Source organism: Vidua macroura, chromosome 1 (assembly GCF_024509145.1).
Source record: "Vidua macroura isolate BioBank_ID:100142 chromosome 1, ASM2450914v1, whole genome shotgun sequence".
NCBI lineage: Eukaryota > Metazoa > Chordata > Aves > Passeriformes > Viduidae > Vidua > Vidua macroura.
In genome coordinates this window covers 50,246,373-50,270,477 of record NC_071571.1, presented here as the reverse complement: position 1 = coordinate 50,270,477, position 24,105 = coordinate 50,246,373, and the positions used below count along the sequence as shown (strand labels likewise).

The 24,105-nt window shown below is 36.6% G+C and overlaps 1 protein-coding gene across 1 annotated transcript in view; it reads left to right on the top strand.

Annotated features, from left to right (window-relative positions):
• The window catches only part of CNTNAP2 (contactin associated protein 2), a 1,032,011-nt gene that overhangs the window by 626,676 nt on the left and 381,230 nt on the right, over positions 1–24,105 (top strand). Inside the window, exon 10 of the mRNA XM_053975055.1 lies at positions 6,339–6,510. Coding sequence (XP_053831030.1) covers positions 6,339–6,510 — 172 coding nt within the window. The remainder of the gene's footprint in view (positions 1–6,338; positions 6,511–24,105) is intronic.

The following is a 24,105-nucleotide window of genomic DNA, read 5'->3' as shown; positions in this document are numbered from 1 at the left end:
TTTCTGAATCTAGAAGTATTCTAGATTATCAGAAAATATTTCTCTTCCATGTCAGTATTATTTGAACTAGCATATGAAGTTTTCCCACTTAAACAAACAGCAATTTCAGATGTCTTGACGTATTTATTAAGATTGAAATAATTTCTCATGAATGAAAATCATGCTTGTGTTCTACTAAGTTATTTAAATTTTCTCCCAGTAACAATATAGCACATTGATTTTTTTAACATGTAGTCCAGTTTCTATGTGATCTGGGAACAGACCTGTAATTGGGAACAATCTTCCACACAATCTCCTTATTTGAAAATTACATGGTCTACATATTTTGCAGGAAACAACTTTGAAAATAGGACAGCTACCATATTTATAGTTACCTAAGGTTGCTAATAAAATAGTTCCTTTGGCACAGAAAAATAAAGGAAAAGGAAAGATATATCAAACTTAAAGGTGAGATGTACTTCAGTGCCCACTGCAGTTCATTTCCAACTGAAGTGGTGCCATTACCATGCAACCTGGGTTACAAGCCTGCTATTTTCCAACACTATTTGGAAGTCCCAAACATATTTGAATATGAATTCTGTGGCAAGAATTTGGAAAATTGTCTCAAAACAGTTCTTCTTGAGAAGTCCACTGCTGTTCACACTAAAGTCCACAGCAATCTGAGACAAGCACAGAATCAACAAAGCTGGTAAAAGAGACAACTATACTGTAGTCTTACCCTTCCTTGTTATTGTCAGCAATTTTCCTGTTTGCTACCAAAGATACTATGCCTGGCTTTTGTTTATGCTTTTGTCAGTGCTTTCAAAATTCTATTCCTCTATTTATTTTCTGGGCTGTCATCCTGGGCATTTAACATCTTGTAAAATAGTATTTGTGCAAGTTGTGTTGTGGTCTGAAAACAGTCTGTTCACAGCAGGTTGCTCAGCTGTTATCATCTGAGTATCTTTTGGACTTTTTCTTATCTTCCTGTTTCTTTCTCTGATGACTTCTTATAAACAATACCAGTATAATTATGTGTTCAGATAAAATATTATTGCTCTGCATGACCTATATCTATGGCTTGGTCACATAGCCCTAGAATTTCTCTGGCACACAATAAAGGAAGTCTGTAGTGCTGTATTGGTATTCTTCATACCTCAAGTAGAGAGGTCTTAGAAGCTTCTTTTTAAAAAATCTGTCTATCAAGAACTTGCAAGGAAATACAGCTGGGCGTTAAGGAATTATAGTATAGAGAGAGACTGAAAAATGTCAATACTTCTCCAGAACTGGCTCCAATTAATAAGCATAAAACTGGTGATAAAATATTCTTAGAGAAGAAGGTATGGCTGAAGAGCAGATTTCCAAGGGAGACAAAAAAATCAGGAATCACACCACTGGTAGAAAGTGCTGCAAATTCTTGTGAGATCGAGTTAAATTTTTTATCACACTACAAATGACATGTACAGAGAAGATTCTGGGAAGTCCACCAGAGACTTCATTAATGCTAACTTGTTTTTACCAATGGGCTCATGTGTGCTCCAGGAGTGCTAGAAGCACATCATCTTCTTGTTCTAAATTCTAGCTTTAGCAAACTCTGTTTTTCTCTCTGTATAGTCATATTTGGGTTTCTTAGGTTAGTAATTTAGATTTTTTTAGGTTAGAATGCACTGCCTTGTTGTCAACCTCTGTATTTCCATAAACAAAACAATGAGGGCAAAGTAAAGATTAATTTATTAGAAAATTATTTATTCAAGAAGTAGGTGACTTTCTAACATACAGAGATAAATTTTAGTCCCTATCCTTGTTTGTCTTTCTACATTCCACCAAGCTGAAAGATGCTAAAATCATGTTTATTTTCATCTTTATTTTCATGATTATATGATTCTGTGATTATCAGAATAGTTCTTTACAGCTGCTAAATGTGGGATCCAAATGTCATTGCAAACTCCATCCTTAGTCCTTATATTCCCTAATACAGAAAGACAACTACAGTTAAAAAAAAAAATCTTTATAGAAATTGAAAAACAAATATTCTATTTTAATTCATGCTATTCATCCCATCTGCAGTTTGTTTGGTTTATTTCGTGCTCTTGGAGTAGGACTCTTCTAGTGTTCCAAAGTTACTGCCTGTGTTACACTTGACACTTAGGCTCCATTCTGATCTGACTGAAACAAGGATAAAATACAGTGAATCTGGATTGGTAGGTGGATCAACCTTTTCTTTCAGTGTTTTTTCCTGTTTATTAACATGTGAAACATCAGCTATATCTTCAATCTAAATACATTATTAGACACTGAGTTTGGGGTTTGTTCTGTGGATCAGAATAACATCTTTTAACTCTGTTTGATGTATATAGAAAATTTGATTACTTGAGCCTTCAATGAGACTGTGCTGCTATTTATCCTGACAGATAAAGAGCTTTGTTTCTTTTCTCTCATTCTACATAGCAGGAGTCCTGGGCATATACTTGAAAACCCTACTAATAAAAATCACTGTCAGAATTTAAATCAGTCCGTTTTTTACTGATTATCCTCCAGCTACCATGCAAATAGTTGAAGATAACATAATATGGATTACTGGTTAGATATTGAAGATCCTAGTTACTATTTTTTTAAATTAAGTGTATTTATTGTATTAAAGAAGTAAAATATCAAGTGCCATATGTATACAGTCATTGGCCCATCATCAACTTATAAATAATATAAAGGGAAAAAAACCCCAACATAATACCATAAAGAAAATCTGCCTTCTTTTTACAATAGAATTTGCATTACATTTCAAAGAAAATCTGAGTGCTTAATATAGGGGTACAAAGTAATCTCTGATTGTACATCCAGAATCTAGTATGATATTTAATTCTTAGATCAAATCCCAGAAACAAGTAGTGCATCAGGTGTTATGACTATATATACATTCCTCTATTATTATAACATGAACCTGAATATTCTTCCTTCAACTTCCTTTTTTAGAATGCCTTTGGTAGAACCTTACTCAGCTGACTCGAAAAGAGACATAATAGATCCTGACACTGGAAAAGGAATATGTTTTTAATTTTATACGTGTTTTATTGTATTTATTATAGTTTATTTCATTCATTTATTTTATTATATTAAAGTGACTTAACAAAAGGAATAGCATTAATTTAAATTCTAGCTCTTCTGATTTTTCTTGAAAATTTGAACTAAAATCAGGAGCTGTATCCAGAATTTGGCTGTTCTCTTTTTAGTACATCAGAATGAAGATCTGGAAACAATTTTTCTTGAACACTGGAAAATTCAGATTTAATCTTTGTCTGACCTTTGCAGTATAATCCCTCTCTTTATGGTCTTTAAATATTAAAAATAAAATGTTAATATACAGATTTTTTATATCAGAAATTACAGGATAATGAAGTCTACCTAAATTAGAGATGTGTTTGTAAGCATAAGCATGAACATTGTTTTGGATTGTGCAAACTGAATTTTATGTGAATTTTGAAAATGTACATAGTTTCTTGTCAACAAGCAGATCAATGAAGTGCTGTCCAAATTGTTCATCCATTACTTAGCCTTCCTAGTGCCAGCATTACTGTCAGCTTTTGTTAGAGAACTTCATTTATTTAAAATTCCATTCATTGTGGGAAGGATGAAGAAGTGAATCATGTCTCAATAATGGGAATCTGGAAGGGGAAGGCATTTTCTTGTGCATTGAATTAAAACCACAAGGTACTAGGTCATTTTGAGCTTTGCATTTGAGGCAGAAGTTTTGCCCCAAATGAGTCTTACCAGAATAGTCTTAAATGGCCAGGTCTCAACAAAACCTATGAACATTCGACTGTATACCTGGTAGTTCAAAAACAATGTGGGTAAGGCTTATCTAGTAAGCCTTTTCTTCTTTTTTACGGGAAGCATATAGTTGGAAAAACCCATTCCTCCATTCTCTGTGGAATGGGAATTATTTTTGAAATTACCTCTTACTATAACAATCTGTTAGAGTACAGCATGACTGAAATGCTTTGACACCCAGTCAGCCCCACAGACTTATTATGAAATGTGCTGTATTAGTGCATAAAACTCCTGCCTCTTCCAGTTTCTTACATGACTAGAAACAGCAAAGGGAATAGCAGCAAGACAGGCAAACAAAGACATTTGCATGGGAAAATTATAGTCTTCATCCATTGATAGATACAGCAAAATTCAGAATTCTAAATTGATTAACACTCTGTGTACACCACTCTCTTGGATAATAGAGAAAAATCTTGATTTATGTAGTTAGGTTAGGAGCAGCTGCCACTTCCAGCCGCTCCATCGCACAACTCTCTCCTGCTCCAACCAGTAAACCCAAGGACATGAGGTCTCCATTGAGGCTGAGGGACCCAGCTGCCACTTCTCTGCGTACAGGTTCAACCAGTAGCAAACTGCAGAATGTGTCAGAGAGCAATTATAGCTGTGCACTAATATAGTGCATACTTCAGATGCAGTGAAACTGAGAATCATGTATTGAAATACCTCTGTGGCTAGTTCCGGAATGGTCTCAAATTGTTGAAAACATTTTTAACTTAGATATTTGGTTTATACTCTTTTTGATGTCAGCAGTGAATTGTGGCTCTCAGTTTTGATCTTATTTTTTAATTAGTGTTTATAGGATGGTAGATAATCTTTCATTATATTCAGATGTATCTGTATAATTTCCTTGGCTTTGCAGGGTTTACATGAATATTACTGTATACGCCGCTGCTGATTACCTTGAATTTAATATTTAAACCTCAAGGCAAGCCCACCTTCTTGAGATACCTGTCAGAACTAACTTGTAGCATTGTCCCAGCTTAATTACTATAGCATCCCTGATTAATTCTTTGCCACCACCAGTGAACTCTGAAGTGAATGTTTACTGAAGTGAGACAGGGAAATTTAGAAGCTACCAAAAGCAAATTTAGCTGATGGGCAGGATGACTTTAGAAAATTTTAAAAAGTATTGTGATGATATGAAATCTCTGACAAAGCCTTTTAGTTAAAATGTATCTTAATTAGATTTTGGCAAAGACTTAGGTGTAACTAGTTGTGGGGTTTTTTTTATTATAGGTGCTGTATTAGGCATCATCTGATTTCAGTCACCTGTTGCTTGTTTTTCTCCTTGTTGCCCACTTTTTCAGCCAATTCAACTATTTATGTGGCATGTGAAAAACTGTATCCAGGAACAAAATTTAAAATTATGTTCATTACTTTTTTCTGTCACTGTTCAAATAATATCAGTTTGATAATCTTTTATTCTCCTGTCTTCACAAATGTTATTGAAGAGGCCATAAGGCATTGGAGATTGGCAAGATGGATAGAAAGGTTGGAGAAGGAATGGGAGCTGTAAAATCTGTCTTAGCCACCACAGCAGATGTGTATGATATTTTACCCTTGTCAGAAAAGTAGTGTATGGCTGGACATCTACCTAGCTGAAATCTGCAACACCATGATGAATTTTTCAGGATCTTTACCTTCTTTACCTTCTTTTCTTTTCAATAAACTGTCATTCCCCCCTCCATCTTCCTTCCTGCTCCCATCTTAAATAAATTCTGTCTTTTTCAGGGAGTACATTGTTGAAGGTTTATAAGTAGTGAATTAGTCTCTCCACTGTCTTATCAAGGACATTTTTCTCAAGTAAATTGACACGTTCACTTCTGAAGGGCATTCAGTTAAACAATTACATACAAACATGCTCTGTCTCTCTGCTTTTTAGCCTGAGTAAGACACTCATTCTCATCTTTTGTAAATCACTTTCAAACACACAAGAAAATTAATGTATTCGGAGCAAAAATGAAAATACTACAGAATGTCATCAGATTCCTCAGAAGTGATCAAGGACGTTAGATTTTGGGACTATTTTCAAGTTTACATAAAGATTCCCGCACAAGTATTCTTTGCCTATGAACAAAAAGACAAAGTGACAAAGATTGGAAACCTAGTTCTAGAGAAGGCTGAGCTGGAAATTCACTTAATGGCTGCATTTGTAGTCAGAAAAATCAGAGAAACTAGAATGTGAGTTTTCAAATATAGCAAGGAGATAAATCCTTTTCCTACTCCAAAAATATTTGTATGAGAAAGAAGGAATGAGAAGCAGCAGCATAAAATACTGGAGGAAAAGGTAGCAGAAAACTTCCATCCTTTAGACAAAAATAATCAGCTGTACTGTATAAATTCTTTCAGATAGTTAACAATTACTTAAATCAATAACATTGCAATTTAAATTAATAACTTTATAATATTTCCTTACAATATTGCCTTTGTTCTACCCTCATCTAGGAAACCTGTGTTTCTTGTCCTTTGAAAATATCCTGGCTTAAGTCATATTAGATGAGGTTAATAATGCTCTTTATTTTGCTTCTCTGCAGGGTTTCCTGTACAGATGAATGACTCAGATCACTCCCTATTTGAGCATTCTTTCCAAGGATGCATGCAGAGTATTCATGTGGATGATCAGCTGGTGGACTTGCATTCAGTGGAGCAAGGAGAGCTGGGAAGCTTTGCCAATGTCACCATTGACATGTGTGCCATTATTGACAGGTAAGCTGTGGAGAGATCACCCATACTCTGATACACTGACACATCCTTCATATTCTGAAAATATCCAGTGATCCACAAAAGGTGGTCCTGACACTGCCTGTGAGCATGTGAAGGCAGCCTACCTTTTCAGCAGTAGGAACCAATGCTTAGGTGATGGAGATGATGCCTTTAAATTGTAGACTGTGTAGGGTGCAGTGGAAATCAACTCTCCAATATCTCCACTCACCAGCAGAGGAGGAGGTGAAAAGTTCTTGTAAGTCAGGCTCAGCCTATATGTCAATAATATGGCTGCCTTGCATAGAGAAAATTCCTCACACATTTTGTCTGTTTCTTAGATGACTGTTAGGAGACCTTTTTGCAACTAGAAGTTGTGGCTCCTGGCTTCAGCCCCTTCTGGATCCTCTGTGTTCCTCAGAGAAGTAAAGCAGGTCCTCATGCTTGTACATCAGTGAATGTAATAAATGCTCAAATTTAATTAAAGTAATGCTTACTGGGTTAGGTTTTTCCAGTCCGAAAAGAGTAATTGAGAATTATGGCAGCCTTTTGCTTTGGCACTATCTTTTTAACCACTTACCTGTATTCATTTTTGTTTCTTCTGATTAATGGTTTCTTTGTTGGTGAAAAAAAAGAAAATACCAGCAAAGACAGAAAGAAGAAGTAACCCAACTCCTGAATGCAGGCAGCTTGGCTTATCATGAAAATTACCTTACATTAAAGCCATTGCAAGCCTGCTGGAAAGCTGAAAATGGCTTTTTCAAAAAGTGCTCTGAAAGCAACAAGGAGTACTAGATCAGAGAACCCTGGAATAATTAAGGTAATAAACAACTACTGGAGCTCATATCACCCTCTAAAAGCAGCGCCAACTTCAAAGCTACATCAGGTTACTCACGACCAGTTGAGCTTTGTATATCTCCAAGGACAGGTATTCTGCTGGCTCAATGATTTTGGATATCATCAACAAATATCTGCATAGTTAAGGTAAAGAAATACATTCTTTTAGTTTCCTACTTTATTTTAAGAGCCTCTCAGACATAGATGCTACTGTGAAAAAAACAAAATATAACATACTGCTTTGATCTTGCAAAATGCCTTCTCTTCCTGAAATGTAGACATCCATTTGCACTAAATGAGTTGTGGTAGGTTGACCAGCAGCCAAACACTGCCTCTACCTTTAGCTCTCTCCCCTGTCCTGAGAGATGGGGAGAAAAACAGAAAAAAAGGCAAAAAGACTGGTGGATTATGAAGACAATTTAATAAGAAAAGAAAAAGCTGCACATGTAAACAAACCAAAAAGAGAAATTTATTCACTGCTTTGCATCAGCAAGCAAATGTCCAGCTGCTCCCTGGAAAGCAGAGCCTCGCCTCAGTGCATGTAGTGGCTGTTTTGGAAGAGAAACTCCGTAACACTAAACATACTCCTTTTCTCTTCCATCCCCTGAGGTTTTATTGCTGGGCATGCTGTTGTACAGTATGGAATTTCCCATGGGAAACTGCTTCCAAAGTCCCTCCTTCCAAAGTCTCAGTATGGCTCAGCTAACCCAGCTATGTCCTTGTCCAACCTCTTACCCACCCCCTCCTCCTGGCCTTTAAGGGGAAGGGTGTGCAGAGAAGCCTTGATGCTTCTGTGCAGGCGCTGTCCAGCAGCAGCCAAAAGAGTGATCTGGTACCAGCATGGTTTTAGCTACAGCTGGGGACCACAACACCCATGGACTGCTGGGAGGAAGATTCATTTAGTGACTCCATCCCAGCCAGACCCAGTATACCACTGCTGTAATCTCAGGGTTACAGGACATGCTTTTTGCTGTACCAGTGAGCTGCTCTGGCATGTCAGCCCACTTTATATTGATTCTCCTCATGGACCTGTTGAAGGTTGAAGTCATAATGAAAAGAGTATGTGACAAGCTGGTGTCGTAGGGATGAAGTTTGTTCTGTCTCCTCACACATATCTGAAATGAAAAAGAATTTCTGTGGTCAGTATTTGTCAGTTTGACTTGGTTTTATTTTTAATATTTGGTTTTGGAAATGCTAACTGACTTGAAAGAAAGGACATGAAGATAATTAAGTCTTTGCTTTTCCTCCAGTGGATAAATTTAAGCTTATGCAAAAATTTGTATTGATCTCAATGACTGAACCCATTTATTCCAGTTTCTATTAGGAAAAAATGCATTATTATAGTGAAGTTAATCAGAATTAAGGTTTTGAAATATATTATAATGTAATTACAAGTAATTTACAGTGTAAGTTAATTAGTATCAAAGCTTTATGATGCATTTATGAAATACAGGACTTAAGGCTTCCTATATGTTGAGCAGCTCATTTTGGAAGTTCTTGTAGAAGTTACTATTTAGAAGCTATTTTTTTTTATAACACATAATATACATCCAAATATTTCATATGATGCCATGTGCCACATAAAAGTTATATATAGTGGTGTTTTATGATATGAAAATATTATTATGTTTTCTATATTTTTGTGTATTATATATTAGTTTTATTATATATATAAACATCTGTATTCATAACAGAGTTTGGCATAAATAACAGTATTTTATCTATGCTTACGTATGTATGTATTTATATTTTCTTTATATAAGAGAATATATTCTCAATCCGTTTCTCTCATCTACCACCTTGGGCGCTGATATTATACTCATAAAAGTTAAAACTGTATGCCTTACATTTATGCTTTTAAGCACAGGAAGATTTTGTTGCAAGCAGAATAGCAGTTGTATAGTCCCAGGAAATTAGGATAGTATCCAAAGAAGTTTCTTAGAGTTGGCTTTGATTTTTTCAATTATTGAGATGTAATCAAGTATATTGAAAACTTACTTCTCATTACTTTGCACTTTAGAACAAACCCTTTGGCTGAGAGGTAACAATGCCAAGCTTTATATCTGACTGGATTTTCATGGCTGTCTTATTAACATCTGCAGATAAAAGTTTACAAGCACTTCTGCTACAATATGACATTATATATAACATTTTTATGTGGCTTTCTTTTAAGGAATGTAAGTACCATGTGTGCTATATATCAACTCAATTTCACTTCCTTTGAAAGGGGAAGATCCTTGTGGCTTGTCATAGTGGGATCCTCTTGCTTTTTTAAACTAGTTTGGATCTGAATCATAAAGGCTTCAGTCGTCACCATCATCAACATGGAAATTGATTTCATAGCCACACTTCAGTAAAGACCCCCACTGGGCAAAAAGTTTTGCTGTCACATTGAATTATTCTTACTGCAGGCTTCAGCCATTTGGTTCAGGGGACAAAAGGTGAAGTTGTAAATTGTGGCGTTTTTCATCATTAGCCAGAGTGGTTAGTAAGGAGGGGAGAGTTTTCTCGGTAATAACATAACAAAAGTTACTGAGGGTTTATTGAGTTTTTAGGTTGCACCTGCCTGAGGGTGACTGCTTCCAAAGTCACAGGTTCTGCCGAGCTAAACTCTGGCCTGACATGGAAAAGGTTTCTGCATTTTTATTTCCAGCAGTTTTGAAAAGTGAGAAGAATAATGATGTTGGAGTATTCCACTTGTACTTGGGAGATACAAATGTTGAACCAGTCTCTTTTTATTTTGTCCTCCCCTCTTCACATGAGCATTTATTTTTATTGCACAGATTGCAAGCTGAGATCTAATTACAGGAGAACACCAAAGCTAAGGAACGTTCTCTTTTTACCAGTAGTTAAATAGTATAAATTCATATAATTTCATGCAGGTATGTATAATTATAGGCAGTTAAAATGCTACTGAGAAAAAAAAAATAATCATCCCTATTTCTGTCTCTTAATTACCTATAATTTCATTAGCAATGGAAGTTGCATTGTTGTCACAGTGATCCACATGTTTCATTGCTTGTGACAGCACAGGTCCCTTTTCACCTCCTTTACTTCATGTTAATAACCTAACGTTGTGTTACAGTCCAGATGGTACTGTTGTACTTTCAGATTTAAGCACAGGACACTGAACAGGAATTACTACGCACAACTAATTTATCCCGGCAGTCTTGGAGAATTCCAAAGCTTTCCTGATTTATCATGGCTAGAATTATGGATTTTAATCACAAAATCACAATGAGGGAATACTAAAATGATTTCAAAATATAGTGCCAAATCTGCCATTGGAAATTATGCAGCACGTAAGCCAATTTTAATGAAAATTTCTGTGTTTTGTGTGAAAAATGGGGGGGGGGAAGAAGAAAATTTTTCATGTGGCTGTTTCTGCTGTTTTATGAATGTGTAAACAGTGTGATTCTCTCTGTAACACTGAGATTAATTTGATGCCAGTTTTTGAGAATAATTTCACATTAAAGATTAATTTAACTAATCAGATATGTGCAGCAGAACATTCCTGGGTGATTGTTACTTATCTGCTGTGTGGATCCACTCTGTATGACAGAGTGCCAGCATCCAGCTTTAATCCCATACAGCCACATTCTGTCAACTGATTTTTGATTGCCAATCAAAGTTTGAAATAATTCATCCAAATAACAGAACACTTCAAGCATATTGGTACATAAATATGGCCACAATGTAACTGGCAGCAAGACAAAGTTTCTTTGGAGTTAAAAATTGTCATGCCAAATAGTATTAAAGTTCTTCATTTCTGGATCTATACACAGGTTTAGGATTCTGCCCTTCCTTGCTGCTCTTTCCCTCTCTCTGCCAGTTCAGTGGTTAGAAAGACAGACAGACAGACATCATCCAGCAGCACTCTGCATGAGGAACAGATGATATAACAATGTCCTGACTTGAAACAAAACCTGCTTTGCAGTTGAGTTTTTCCAACTCAAATTCCAAAAAGGAAGTTATGTAGGACTGGGGAAGGGCTGAAACTATACCATGGCTTCAGCCTGCAGATATTCCTGGCCATATGGCTGGAAGGCACTTCCCATATGTGCCTTCTCCCTCTTCTCTTCTCCCCACATCTCTTTGTCACCATACAAACTTTTTATGTGGAAATGGAGGTGAAAGCTGCCTTTCAATGAGAGAGATTCATGTACATTTACATGATAATCTATCTCAGTCCAGAAAGGTGACTTTGTAGGCAGAGATTATGCCTCAGATGACAATGCTTTTAATACTGTGTGTTATGTCCATTATGTACCAGCGTATACAATGACAACTGCCATGTTATTAACACAGATCAATAGATAGCTAGGAGGTTACATATTATACAGAGCTAACCACAAAATAGAAGCAGTTGAATTAGCTTTCTTTTTGAAGTATATCTTAGTTTTTTACAATACTTTTTGCTATGAAAAAATCTCCATTCTGAAAAAGGGGATGGAGGGGAACATTGTAAAAATCAGGGAAAATAAAGCATGAGAAATATTAAAATTTTAATAAATTGGGGTTTTCCATGTGTTAACAAACTTTGTCCCTTGCACACAGCTGGAAATATTTTAATAATTTTCAAAATTTAACAGAGTCTATGCAATACTTTGCTATCATCAAGAACTTGGCGGGACCTTCCAGCTGTCATTAGTTAGAATGGGACTGCCCAAGACAACAACAGAAAGACAGAATAAGATGTCAATGGAAATGTCAAAAAAAAAAAAAAAAAGGCACTGTTAAATAATGTAATAGAGTAGTCAGTAACTCTGTAAACAAGTTGGAATGGTTTGAGATGCAGATGGTTTGAATGCTATTTTATTGCCTTTGCCATGTTTGTTTTTTTTTTCACTTTCTCCTATATTATATAGGTTACAATAATCAATAACATCCTTATAAGACTCTTTCAAGTAACTGTGTAGATAGTACATCGTCTTGTAGCTGGATGCCTGAACATTTTCAAATCTCAGAAAATCCTCAGTTTTTCTTTGTCTTATATTTAGTCCTATATAAGCTCAGCACAGAGAGGAAAAAAAAATCTTTCATTTTAACTCTAAGGAATACTAATATCTTTGTTTATTACTATTATTTTAAAATGCAGGCTACTGAAACAATTTTCTTGAGAAAGTGGATTATGTGTTCATAAAAAACTTGTTCATGCTACAAGAACTACTAACTTAGTGAATGTTTAGGTATGCTTCAGAGGAGGAGGAGTATGTAATGCAGAGCTCTGCATAACTTTACAGATAATAGAAGTAACCTCTGAGCTGCAGGATTGTTTTTCTCCATGATCTGAAAGAAAGGTAACAGCATGGGGTTTGTTCTTGGGAGGCAAGTGGCAGAGAATGTATCATTGTCACCCAGCAGCTGTGCCTAGTGCATGGTCACCAAGGGCAGGGACAGCACCCTCAGGGACAGCTGAGCCCCCTGGCACAGGGACTGCCTTGGGGCCAGCATCCCAAAGGTCCTCCTGTGAAGATGCTGGGTAGAGGATGAGGCTGTTGCAAGTGGAATTGTGAATGGAGCATGCCGTCACCCTTATGACACAGTGCCACCATCCTGTAACACCACAGTCACAGTGCCCTGGAACAGGATAAAAAAGGAGCACCCTCCCATCTTCCACTGCTATAGCTGGCCTGAAATCAGCTGGAATACTTCAGAGAGAAGTCCTTGAGGAGCTGGTAGAATCACTTGAAGCTGAGGGAGGAGAACTGAAGGCAGAATAGGTCTTCTGGAGGTGCTCCACTGCAAAACCAGTTTACAGCAGGGTCCCTTCAAAGCTCATCTGAGGGATTGAAATCTTTTTTCAGCTGGATAGCCATGGCAACACAAAGGGAATGTATTTAAGGAGTACTCCAGAACTCCCTGTCCTCATACTCCATGTGGAGCCAGGGGCAGCAGTCATAAGAAAAGAGGTGCAGAGGTGTTGCAAGGGATCCCAGTGCTTGGAGCACACATTGGTGCCCTGCCAGGCGTAGGAAGGATTCTTGCTCCCAAGGTAGATCAGGCCAAGGGCATTTGCTCATTCTTGGAAGACCCCAACATGGACCCAGGTGGGGCAGAATAGAAGTCAGGCTTCTCTTCGGAGGTATGCCCACTGTGTGGGATGAGGAGGCAGGTCTTGTATAGTTCAGGGAATAGCTGATTACCACCTTTGGGGTCAGGAAGGAATTTTCCTCTAGGGAAGACTGGCACTGGCCCTTGGCAGGTTTTTGCCTTCCTCTGCAGCATCAAGCATGTGATGTTAAGGTTTTCTCTGGGCATTCTTGGCCATGTTGCTGCCTACTGCTCATGCCCCATGAAGATGGGCAGCCTCTTGTCCCCTGCAGCACCTTTTTCCTTCCTCTGCAGCACTGAGCACAGACCTTGGCCTCCTTTGGGCCATTTTGACCAGATGCCTGCTGCCCTTGTGCCTCCAATCTGGTGGTAGGAAGCTTTCCAAACTTCCAGGGTGGGCTCAAGGCTCCCATGGGTTGCTTCTTGTCCTCGGTGACACTGAGCATGGCCCTGGTCAGGGCTCCTTGGGGTCCCTGTGGCTCTGTTCCTGCCTACTGCATTACACCTCCAAGGCACCGCTTGTGCCCTGGATCTTCCTGGCTGTCTTCCAGTCCCTTCAACCTCTTTGTTGCCCTTCTTCGGATGCATTCAAGTACTTTAGCATCGTTTTTTGAAAAGTGAGGCCACAGTTACAGGGGTTCCTGCCACCAAGGCACACACCTGCTAATGTTTACTAATCTGGTAAGATTAGCAGAGAAAGGATTTGAAGAAAAGTTGATAATACTGGCAAACTTTTAAGACATTATTTAAATAATGTTGCAAGTTGTTTTGGCAAAACCATTGCTTCTTTTTCCTGTCTGCTATAATATGACTAATATAGGAACGGCTTAATCAAATGTAGTAATCTATAATTTATAAGTCATGAGCAAAATCTTTGTGTGGAAATTAATTTCTTGGTTTTTCTTACATGCATCAGTTTGCTCAAGAGACTTGATTGAATGTGCAGCTTGTATTACAGTCATACGTAATTATTATTTTATTCTCTTCTCCTGTGGGGAAGATGAGAGCACTGAGCAAACATCCAGAAAGCTTTCCCTTGGACTTGAAATTTATACTCTCCCATGATTAGATGCTAAATATTTAACTGATCCCATAATAAAACTGTTGAAACTAGCTCCTTGGTAACTCAGCTGAGTTCTGAAGTCAAACTGCTTTGATGACTCTGTCAAGTTATTCATCACTTATTGCTCCTCATCAGTTCATAACTGAAAAAGTTAATATATTATGCAGATTGCTTATTTTTACGTGATTAAGAGATCTTCTCCTGGATGAACAATGCTGCTATTCTTAATGAAACTGTCTCTATACATTCATTCTCCAAAACAAAGGAAACCAGGTTGTCTCAATTTTAAAGTTTATGAAAAATTTAACCAATGCAAAGAAGTTTCAGGAACTGTCTATATTACTACTAATCTTTAAATAAAACCAAAAGTGCATCATCCTCTCATTTGCATTTTTAACTATGAATCTCTCAGATATAAATATCAATACTTCTACTATTTTTTCCCAGTGAAAGAAAGTGGATAATCATTATCCAAACAAGTAGACTGTCTGTCTACTACTGACTGTAATGGATTTGATTATATTCTATAATTAGTGGGCGTGGTAATATTTGATATGTATGACATAACGTAATGTTGTAATAAATAATAATGCCATACACTCTAAATATTTTCCAGATACTAGAAAAAAATTCTTGTAGGCATTTTCTTTCTGTATGGTACAATTACAATTATAACCAGTTGCAGCTCTGAATTTGTAATCAATTATCAATCTATGAGTAAATTTAACCCATTCATTACGTGTGCAGGACAGCCAGTCCTGTTGGATTACTAGAATTTTTACTGGATATGTTATGAAGAAGTTAAACCATAGAATAACCATTTCATAATCAGGCAATATCTTTCAGTAGTAATAATTTTGAACAAATGTCTCTCTTACTAAAATGTTGGGTCCATCTCTTGTTCATATAGGCAAGCAATAAAGTCTCCAAAATAAGTAGCTTATCTTGCATAAAACATTGCTACAAATAAGTATAGCTCTTTGTGATGGAGCCTGACTTTTAGCAGAAATTGCTTTACTGTACAGTTCCTGCTGGATTTACATTCTTTCTTTTTTTTTTTTTTTAAGAAGTCATTATAATTTTAAAATTAGTATATTGAACTCATGCAGAATATTCACACTGGTGAGAGCCTAAAGAAATAGTTATGAGTCTAATGGATTAGAAATGGTCTTGTAGTAGTTATAGGTTGCTCTTTAAAATATGAAAAAAAAAAAGAGATTACTATGCCATCATTGGAAATCATTAGTAATAGAAATAATATCCAGATATGTGCATTAGGCTTAATACTGTCTCTGTATCTGTCCAGCTTCCTTTTCTCAAAAATAAGTGCTTATTTCAGTATTTATGCTGGTAGTGAGTGTTTGCTAGCGATTAGAATCTTTCAAAAAATGACTGTCTATCCATTGAGGAAGGTGTTATTTCCTGTTCAATATCATATTTCTCCCAGATACTGATTTCCCAGATCTAAAAGTAAATAAAGATTACAAAAAAATACAGATTCTCCCAGACCTAAAAGTAAATAAATGTGATCAAATTCATAAATGCTACTAGCACATTAGATACAATGGGTTCATCTTACTTGTTTTATGCTTTTCTCTAGCCAGCAGTATTAAATTCCTGAGTATCCCAGTATTTCTGTTGTGTTTTTCATGACCTCTTCCTCTAAAGAAAATGCAGCTAGAGAAGGTTTAAGGCCTAGATTCTTTACAGTATTTACATGTGCTAATGCTCCCTAAGCTTTGTGGCTCTCTCTGCCTGTGTGACTAGCATGGAGTCAACAGGGAGGGACTTGAATTCTGTGTAGTCTAACTAAGCAGACATAAGCATCGAGGAATTGGACTAACCACAGACAAAATACTGAGCAAGGTATTGAGATGAATGTAAGAAGAATTTTATGACCTAGAAATATCTCAAGTGAGAACATACATGTATGTCATAATGAGGGGAGAACTTAAACACACAATCCTTGTATTGTACTTCAGCATGTGACGGAGGATGCAGAAGGGTCTGACAGCAAAGAGAGTGAAGAGAGGTTCAGTTTTTCTCTTGCTTGTTATGCAAACTTTATGTGGTGAAGCAGCCAGATGGTGTTTTTCTGTATAAGTTTCTCTGTTGGCACATAAGTAGTTTTGGGGCCACATGGTTGACACATAAACATTGAGGCTGACCCAGATTTGAACTCTGCCTCTCCAGTTTCACATCAAACCTATTTTCCAGTTAAATTGATCTTCCTTCCTACATTATGTTGAATAGATTTAAAGCTAATGCACAAAAAGTTTATGATGCATTTTAGTATTTGTAAGTCTGCAGATTTCTGTTGTGCATCAAATTAAAAGCAGGTGGCAATTTTTGATGAGAAATTGAGTTAAAACCTAACCAGATTTCTTCTAAGAAATTGGAAAGGATAAAAGTCCTTGGAGGAATATGTGTCAAGTGCTACTTGCTTAATCCTTTATATCTTCCTCGAAGGATAGTTTAAATGAACTAACTAATATAAGGTTTCAGTAAACAGGTCTTCATTCATTCCCTGTAAATGTCACCAGTAGATTAGATTATATTAGCTGTTTTTAAAAAGGAGGGTGCAGAAAGGAAATGAATATTGAATAGAGATCTAGATTAGGAGAGATATGAAGAGAACTTCACCAGAAGTAAAATACTTAATCTGTGCAGTAACTATGCTCTATTTTTCCTGTTATAATATAAAAAATAAATAAATAAATAAATAAATTAAGGTGGAGCCTTACCTGAGTGATACCAAAAGTAAAGTTATTTTTACAGGGCCTGTTAATTTAGAGGAATGCTTAATGGTGCAATACTTCATTTATAACTGTAGAATAAATATGTTTTATATTTACCATTTCTAAGCATTTTTAGTGATGAAGTATATCACAAAAAAAAAGAGAAAAAGTCATGGTTATTACATTTTTTCCAGAATTTTATATAAAATCTATACTTGTATATTTGCAACAAAATTTTTACTGGCATTTAGTTCTTTCAATTTCTGTTACAAAAAAATCTCAATTTTGGGGAATAAGATTACATTCCGTGGAACTTTCTTATAAAACAGTAATGAAAATAAAAAGATGGAAATATGTCTATTCCTACCCAAGCCAATCTGTAATTCTGGTCTTTGGTTATTAGGCTATAGTTTTTGCTGTTTCATCAGAGCTCTAAAGTTGTTAATTAAGATAACATTCTGATGGACCAGTAAAATTGGCCATTCTGTTATTTTGAGAGACTAAGAAAGTCAGATATTTTATGCCAAATGAAGTTATATTAAATAATGTATATAATGAGAGATATAAACAAGAGAATTATTTATTAGAATAATTCTCATTGAAGCCAAAGCCAGTTTGATTGCTTAGCACCTCTGGAATTCCTCCCATGTGTGCTTATGTGTTCAAGTGAGTGTCCCTCACCTGTGGTGGGTCCCAGATAGGTGATCAATGTTCAGACAGGCAGCAGAAGAAGCAGAGTAACATACAAGGCTTCTCATGTCCTCCTTTCCAACTTAGTTGACTGTGGCAGGAGAAACAGGTTTGATTCTGTCTCAGAGAACATATCCAGACAGAAATGTCTTCCTGGTCAAGCTCTATTAATTAGTTGACCTTTGTTAATTGCCTAAATATTGCTTAGGAGAATGTAAAAACCCTGCAGCAGTATTTTTCAGGCCAGCTTCTGCCCACAGCCTGTAAGCTGGACTTAACATTGCTGAGTGTATGTACCCTATACTAACTTGCACAATTTTGCAAAATTTGGCATATTTATTCAAAACAATGTGTAAATTAGCCAAAACAGAAGCCAAAAAAAAAAAAAAAAAAAAAAAAAACCAACAAAACAAAAAAAAAACACTATGAAGCTGTATTGTTATTAGGTTTAAGGCAAGTGAGAGAGATAATCTATCATAGTCTACTTTCTGATTTCTAGAAAATGCATACACATGATGCCTACACATTTTACATTGGCAATGTTTTTTTTTCTGTGGAGTACTCATTAAATTTATACATTTTTCCTATTAGAAACAATTCTGGTGAATAAGAAACTCAGTGTTCCAATGCCAGTTAGTACAACACTTTTCCCCTGGGGGAGTTGGAGAACAGATTTTAATCACATAGTATAAATAAGTGCTTAGATATGAAAAACATTGTGTGTTTGTAATTGTACCTAGGATTCAAAAGCCTTTACAACTGCCTGCAAGGATCCTTGGATCAAGAATTTAAATCAAACTGACATGATATAACAGCAGACAATTTCTCTAGGGTATTATAGATGTCAGACCTATGGAGATAATTTTGTGCCTTGGAAAAAAAATCTGATTCTTATTTCTTAGAAAGATAACTGTTGCTTGTACATTTGTTGCATTTATCTGTTGCCATACATTCTGCCAATAACAGCTCTCTTTTTCTGTCATTATGAAATTTTATTTTCATTTTCATTGCTAAGACTGACTTGATACAGAACAGCAGTTAATTTGACTTCAACTTTTTATTTTGGCAAAAAAATAGTTACTCTATCAGCCAGAATTTTTTTAATCTAAGTAGAAGCTTTCTTTGGTCCTTCTTACAGTTTTTCATGTCATAACATTGCGATTGTTATGATTAATCTGTATGATCCTGTATGGATTTCATATAATCAGTGTTAGCTTTTGTAGATCGTTGTTCAGAGATTGATTCAAATAAGTTTGTAGAAGGATTTATTTTTTTTTATTTATATCTGTTCATCCTTAATTTCTCACAGATTTACATGGTCATTTCTAAGGCAACATTGTGAAATGTGATTCAGAAATATTGACTCAACTGTGATTGATAGATTAACTACTGCTTACTACATTGTAATTGCAGGGGAAATGCATTCAGAGTTTTTGAGAAGAACTGGTGCATAATATGTAATATAATATAGTTTGATTTTCAAAGTTTAAATCATTAAATAGGCTGTGCATTAAATGCATTATATGGAAAGTTATCATCTAAAGGTGCAGCATCTGCTTTGTTTTCCCCGGCCACACGCAGCTCTTGGGAGCCCGGCTGTGGCGTAGCTTCCGCGTGCTGCCAGGGTTTGCTGACACGGGTTCCCAGACATGGCTTCCGTGTCCCGGGCGCGTGGGCTGGCCAGCCGCTGTAACCGTGTGCTAGGGATCCGGTAAAGAGGTAAGGAATTTGTCCATTTACTCCATGCTTGGCAGGAATGGTTTATTTGTCACGCAGCATGGTTTGGTGGAAGGCACGACCGCTCCTGGCACTGGCATGGGAGAAAATGGCGGCGGGGCTCTGGTGGTATAGGATTTTATGGGGGGCGGGATGAGAGGACCCACAGACTCCCATCCAATAGAGGCGGCTGCTGTGGCGGTGACATCGGCCACAGCGACCACACAAGACAGGGCTGGGGCGGTCCCCAGGTCCCTGAGCTAGTGGGGATGCAGGATCGGGGTGACTGGCAGGGAACTCTCTGGACAGGACAGGGAGTGTCTGCAGGAGTGACTGGGGTAAGCTCCAATAGCACGCAGCGAGGAGCGAACCACCACAGGGCAGGGAAAACATGGGGGGTGCGTGGGATTACAGAACTTGGCTATCTAACATAAATTAAAAACCCCTAATCTAAACCCGAACCCCAGGATAAAGGGAAGATTTATTCCACATTGAAATACTATGCAAAATTTTCTTTACTTTGTTCATTTCAGACAGTTAATGAACAAGCAAACAAAGGAAATTAGTCTTAAATAAATATCACATCACACCTGTGATGTGAGTCAAACAACAATGCTATCTTACTCTCAGTGCTCATTTCACTCAGCCTCACAGTTTTTAAGGGCTTCTAATTTTTTCACTTAAGGTTTGCTTCCAGGATGCTACTGATCCATCCTCCTGGATTTCTATTAAATGCTGGATTCCTTCGAGATCAAATTCCTAAAACTTAGGGGACTGAAAAATTTTCTAGACATTTTAAAGCTGATGGTGCTAGTCAATTTGTACACAAGCACAAGGAGAGTCTTTGATACACCTTATCTATTAAAATCCTATTCTCAAAAGAAAGCTGGAAATTCAGTGACAGTTTTAGTGAAGGTAGTTGTTATTTTCACCTGTCTTTTCACTTTTCTAGTAAAAAGAAGAATACCAACCTACAGAGAATTCTGGGGGAAAGAAGAATTCCAACTCCTATAATGTTTCTTTTCACTTCAACATGAAAGGCAATATGTGCTCTTTTTCTCTTTTTTATCAAGGGGTTGATCTGCCTTTTCAATAGCACAATTTCTGCACTTTTTACAGTACTGTGCACCTTTGTTCTGACTGTTCCCCTGTGGTTGCTCAGTAAAATCCAGACAGACACTAACTTGGTGCTATTACACAAACTGATCTCAAAATCATTAACTCAACAAACAAAATTACTCCTTTCTCAGATTCAACACTATTCATTGTATAATTTACTGATGTTTCTTTCTCATTTATCCTCTCTAAAGGTCGAGTTACCTTTTAAAATTATATTTTGTACTAATGCTATGATAAGATCTCTCCTGAATGGTATGGTGCCCATTGTATTAAATTTACTCATCTGAAGCAATGCTCAAGGGGCCAGTCGTTATAATATCTGTTCTTTTATTAATATCTGATTCCTTGATTCAGGACCTCCACAAACAGTAACAAGTATTTCAGCATACTATCTTTCCTCTGGTGGTTTCTTATTTTTATTCAAGATCAATGATATCATCAAAGGTTAACTACTACAACATTTAGTCAGATAACCCCCCTGACATTTATTTTGCATGTTTAGTATTGACAGCATTTACTTGGGCTTCTATTGCCATTTTTTAATACTTTTATATTGGTGGTTGTCAGCATGTTTCAACTTTCTAATGTTTTACTGGCAATATGAACATTAGTCAGAAAATGGCAAAAAATAAATGATGACTTTAACTCTGCAGCTGTAATTCACTCTCGTTCATCTGCTTACATAGTAGCAACCTTGTGCATCATATTTATACAGTCTTACTTTTGCTGTTCTGAAAACCTTCATTTTATTGTTGTTGCCTCCTAGAAATGCCTTTATATCTGTCTTACTATCTTCCTTTCAAATTTTGTAGAATATATTCTTCTCCATCTCTCATAACTTAATGTTTTTCTCTCTGCAATTGTTTGTTATTTGACTGTGTAACTATTATTTATCTCTGTGGTACATTTCATAATGCAGTTTGTATGAAATGTGCTCCACAAAGTATAGTTGCATTGTATCATTTCATAAAAGTACACAGTAGCTTCAGTAGTTTTCTTTGAACAGTATAATTATGTTTTTAAAGAAGTAAAGTTCCCGATTTAAGTGTATAATGCTAGTATTTGATGTTAGAAATACATTTGAGTACACTTGTCCTTGAAAAATATGCTTTCTCTTTTTTTAATGCCACCAGTCACTTTCATGTATTATTTAAACCTAACAGATGTATACCTATGGACCTGTTTATTTTATCCTACCGAAGTACAAGCAGTCAAGGAAAATACAGTTGCTAATCGCTCTAATGTGAAATTCTTCTTGAAAAGTCTGTGCCTCTATTGAAATAGGTAATTTATCTAGAATATGAGAGAAAGGAAAAGAAAGAAAGAGAGACAGAGGAAGAATGAGGGGAAAAAGAAGGAAGGAAGGAAGGAAGGAAGGAAAGGAAGGAAGGAAGGAAGGAAGGAAGGAAGGAAGGAAGGAAGGAAGGAAGGAAGGAAGGAAGGAAGGAAGGAAGGAAGGAAGGAAGGAAGGAAGGAAGGAAGGAAGGAAGGAAGGAAGGAAGGAAGGAAGGAAGGAAGGAAGGAAGGAAGGAAGGAAGGAAGGAAGGAAGGAAGGAAGGAAGGAAGGAAGGAAGGAAGGAAGGAAGGAAGGAAGGAAGGAAGGAAGGAAGGAAGGAAGGAAGGAAGGAAGGAAGGAAGGAAGGAAGGAAGGAAGGAAGGAAGGAAGGAAGGAAGGAAGGAAGGAAGGAAGGAAGGAAGGAAGGAAGGAAGGAAGGAAGGAAGGAAGGAAGGAAGGAAGGAAGGAAGGAAGGAAGGAAGGAAGGAAGGAAGGAAGGAAGGAAGGAAGGAAGGAAGGAAGGAAGGAAGGAAGGAAGGAAGGAAGGAAGGAAGGAAGGAAGGAAGGAAGGAAGGAAGGAAGGAAGGGAGGGAGGGAGGGAGGGAGGGAGGGAGGGAGGGAGGAAGGAAAAGAAGGAGAAAGAAAGAAAGAAAGAAGGAAGAAAGAAAAGAAAGAAAGAAAGAAAGAAAGAAAGAAAGAAAGAAAGAAAGAAAGAAAGAAAGAAAGAAAGAAAGAAAGAAAAGAAAGAAAGAAAGAAAAGAAAGAAAGAAAGAAAGAAAGAAAGAAAGAAAGAAAGAAGAAAGAAAGAAAGAAAGAAAGAAGAGAGAGAGAGTTTTCAGTGATGGAGTTGAGGAATGTGTAGAACTTTAAAAAGTGAAGTGTTTGCAGGCTTAAAAAGCAGAATTGGAACCTGTAAGCATTGCTTTACAAAAGGTTGGAAGGGTTTGAACAATGCTTTATCTTGTCTTGGCAGAACTGCTACTTTTATTACAAAGTTTACTGGTTTTGCTGTAAAAAGTAACAGTAGGTTGTAGCTACAGAAATCTTAGGTCAGGATGAAGAGTAAATTGACTTAAAAATTGGAAACTAGATTTTTAAACTGGACAGACATATAAGCTACATGGCTGCTTAAATGGTTTAAGTGCAAGCTAAATCCTTGGGGCCAGAGGGCAAACAGTTGTATACAGGGGGAAAAAAAAAGGGCTTTCTGCATTAATAAATCCTATATGATCAATATCTGCGTTATTTTAAGTGAGGAAAAAACACCCAGATACCAAAGCCAAATATTGTTCCTGGACCTCTACACACCTCCTAGGCTTTTATAATGGAACAAGTTGCTTTAGATTTGGTGCGTGTCTAAAATTGTCAAATTGTCTACTCTGGAAGTCCATGTTGTTTCTACTACAGTTTTAATTGGGTAAAGCATATGGACAAATGGAGTGCTATACCAAAGGAGATAGTACTTAGAGCTCCAGTCCTGATATTTGATCATAAGAAAGCTGTCTTTTCTTTTGGGGTTTTTTTGGGTTTTTTTTTTTTTTTTTTTTTTTTTGCTGTTGTTGTTGTTGTTGTTTTTTTGTTTTGTTTTTTTGGGGTTTTTTTTGTTGGGTTTTTTTGGGGGGGGGGGGTTGGTTTTTGTTTTTTGGTTTTTATTTTTTTTTTGTGAAGGGAACCTTTAGATCAACTTCTTCCTCCTTCAGAAGTAATTGATTGGTGGCAGGGGCTACAAAGTGTTTTCTGTGTTTTTGAATGTGTTTCTGAGTGCTAGTTGGTTATATGATCCATGGTCATAGGGTATTCATTAGCCATTTTCAGGTCTTCTGGGAATTAATTCTAAATATTTTAATTTTATGGTAATTATAGACAAATAATAGGCTTGGGTCAGAAAAGTTTTAGAAGGAAGCCCCTTTACCCAGAGAGAAAATGTAAAGGCCAAATACATTATGAAATTAATTTTTTTTAATTATATCATGTTTTTGCCTTCAAAATGACTGGCAGGAATTGAAGTAATGGAATAGTAATGTGTCAGAACTTCTACATAATACATACTTGTCATGATTCTTGCCATGGTATTCTGGAAATACTGGATAAAAACACATGCTAATAGA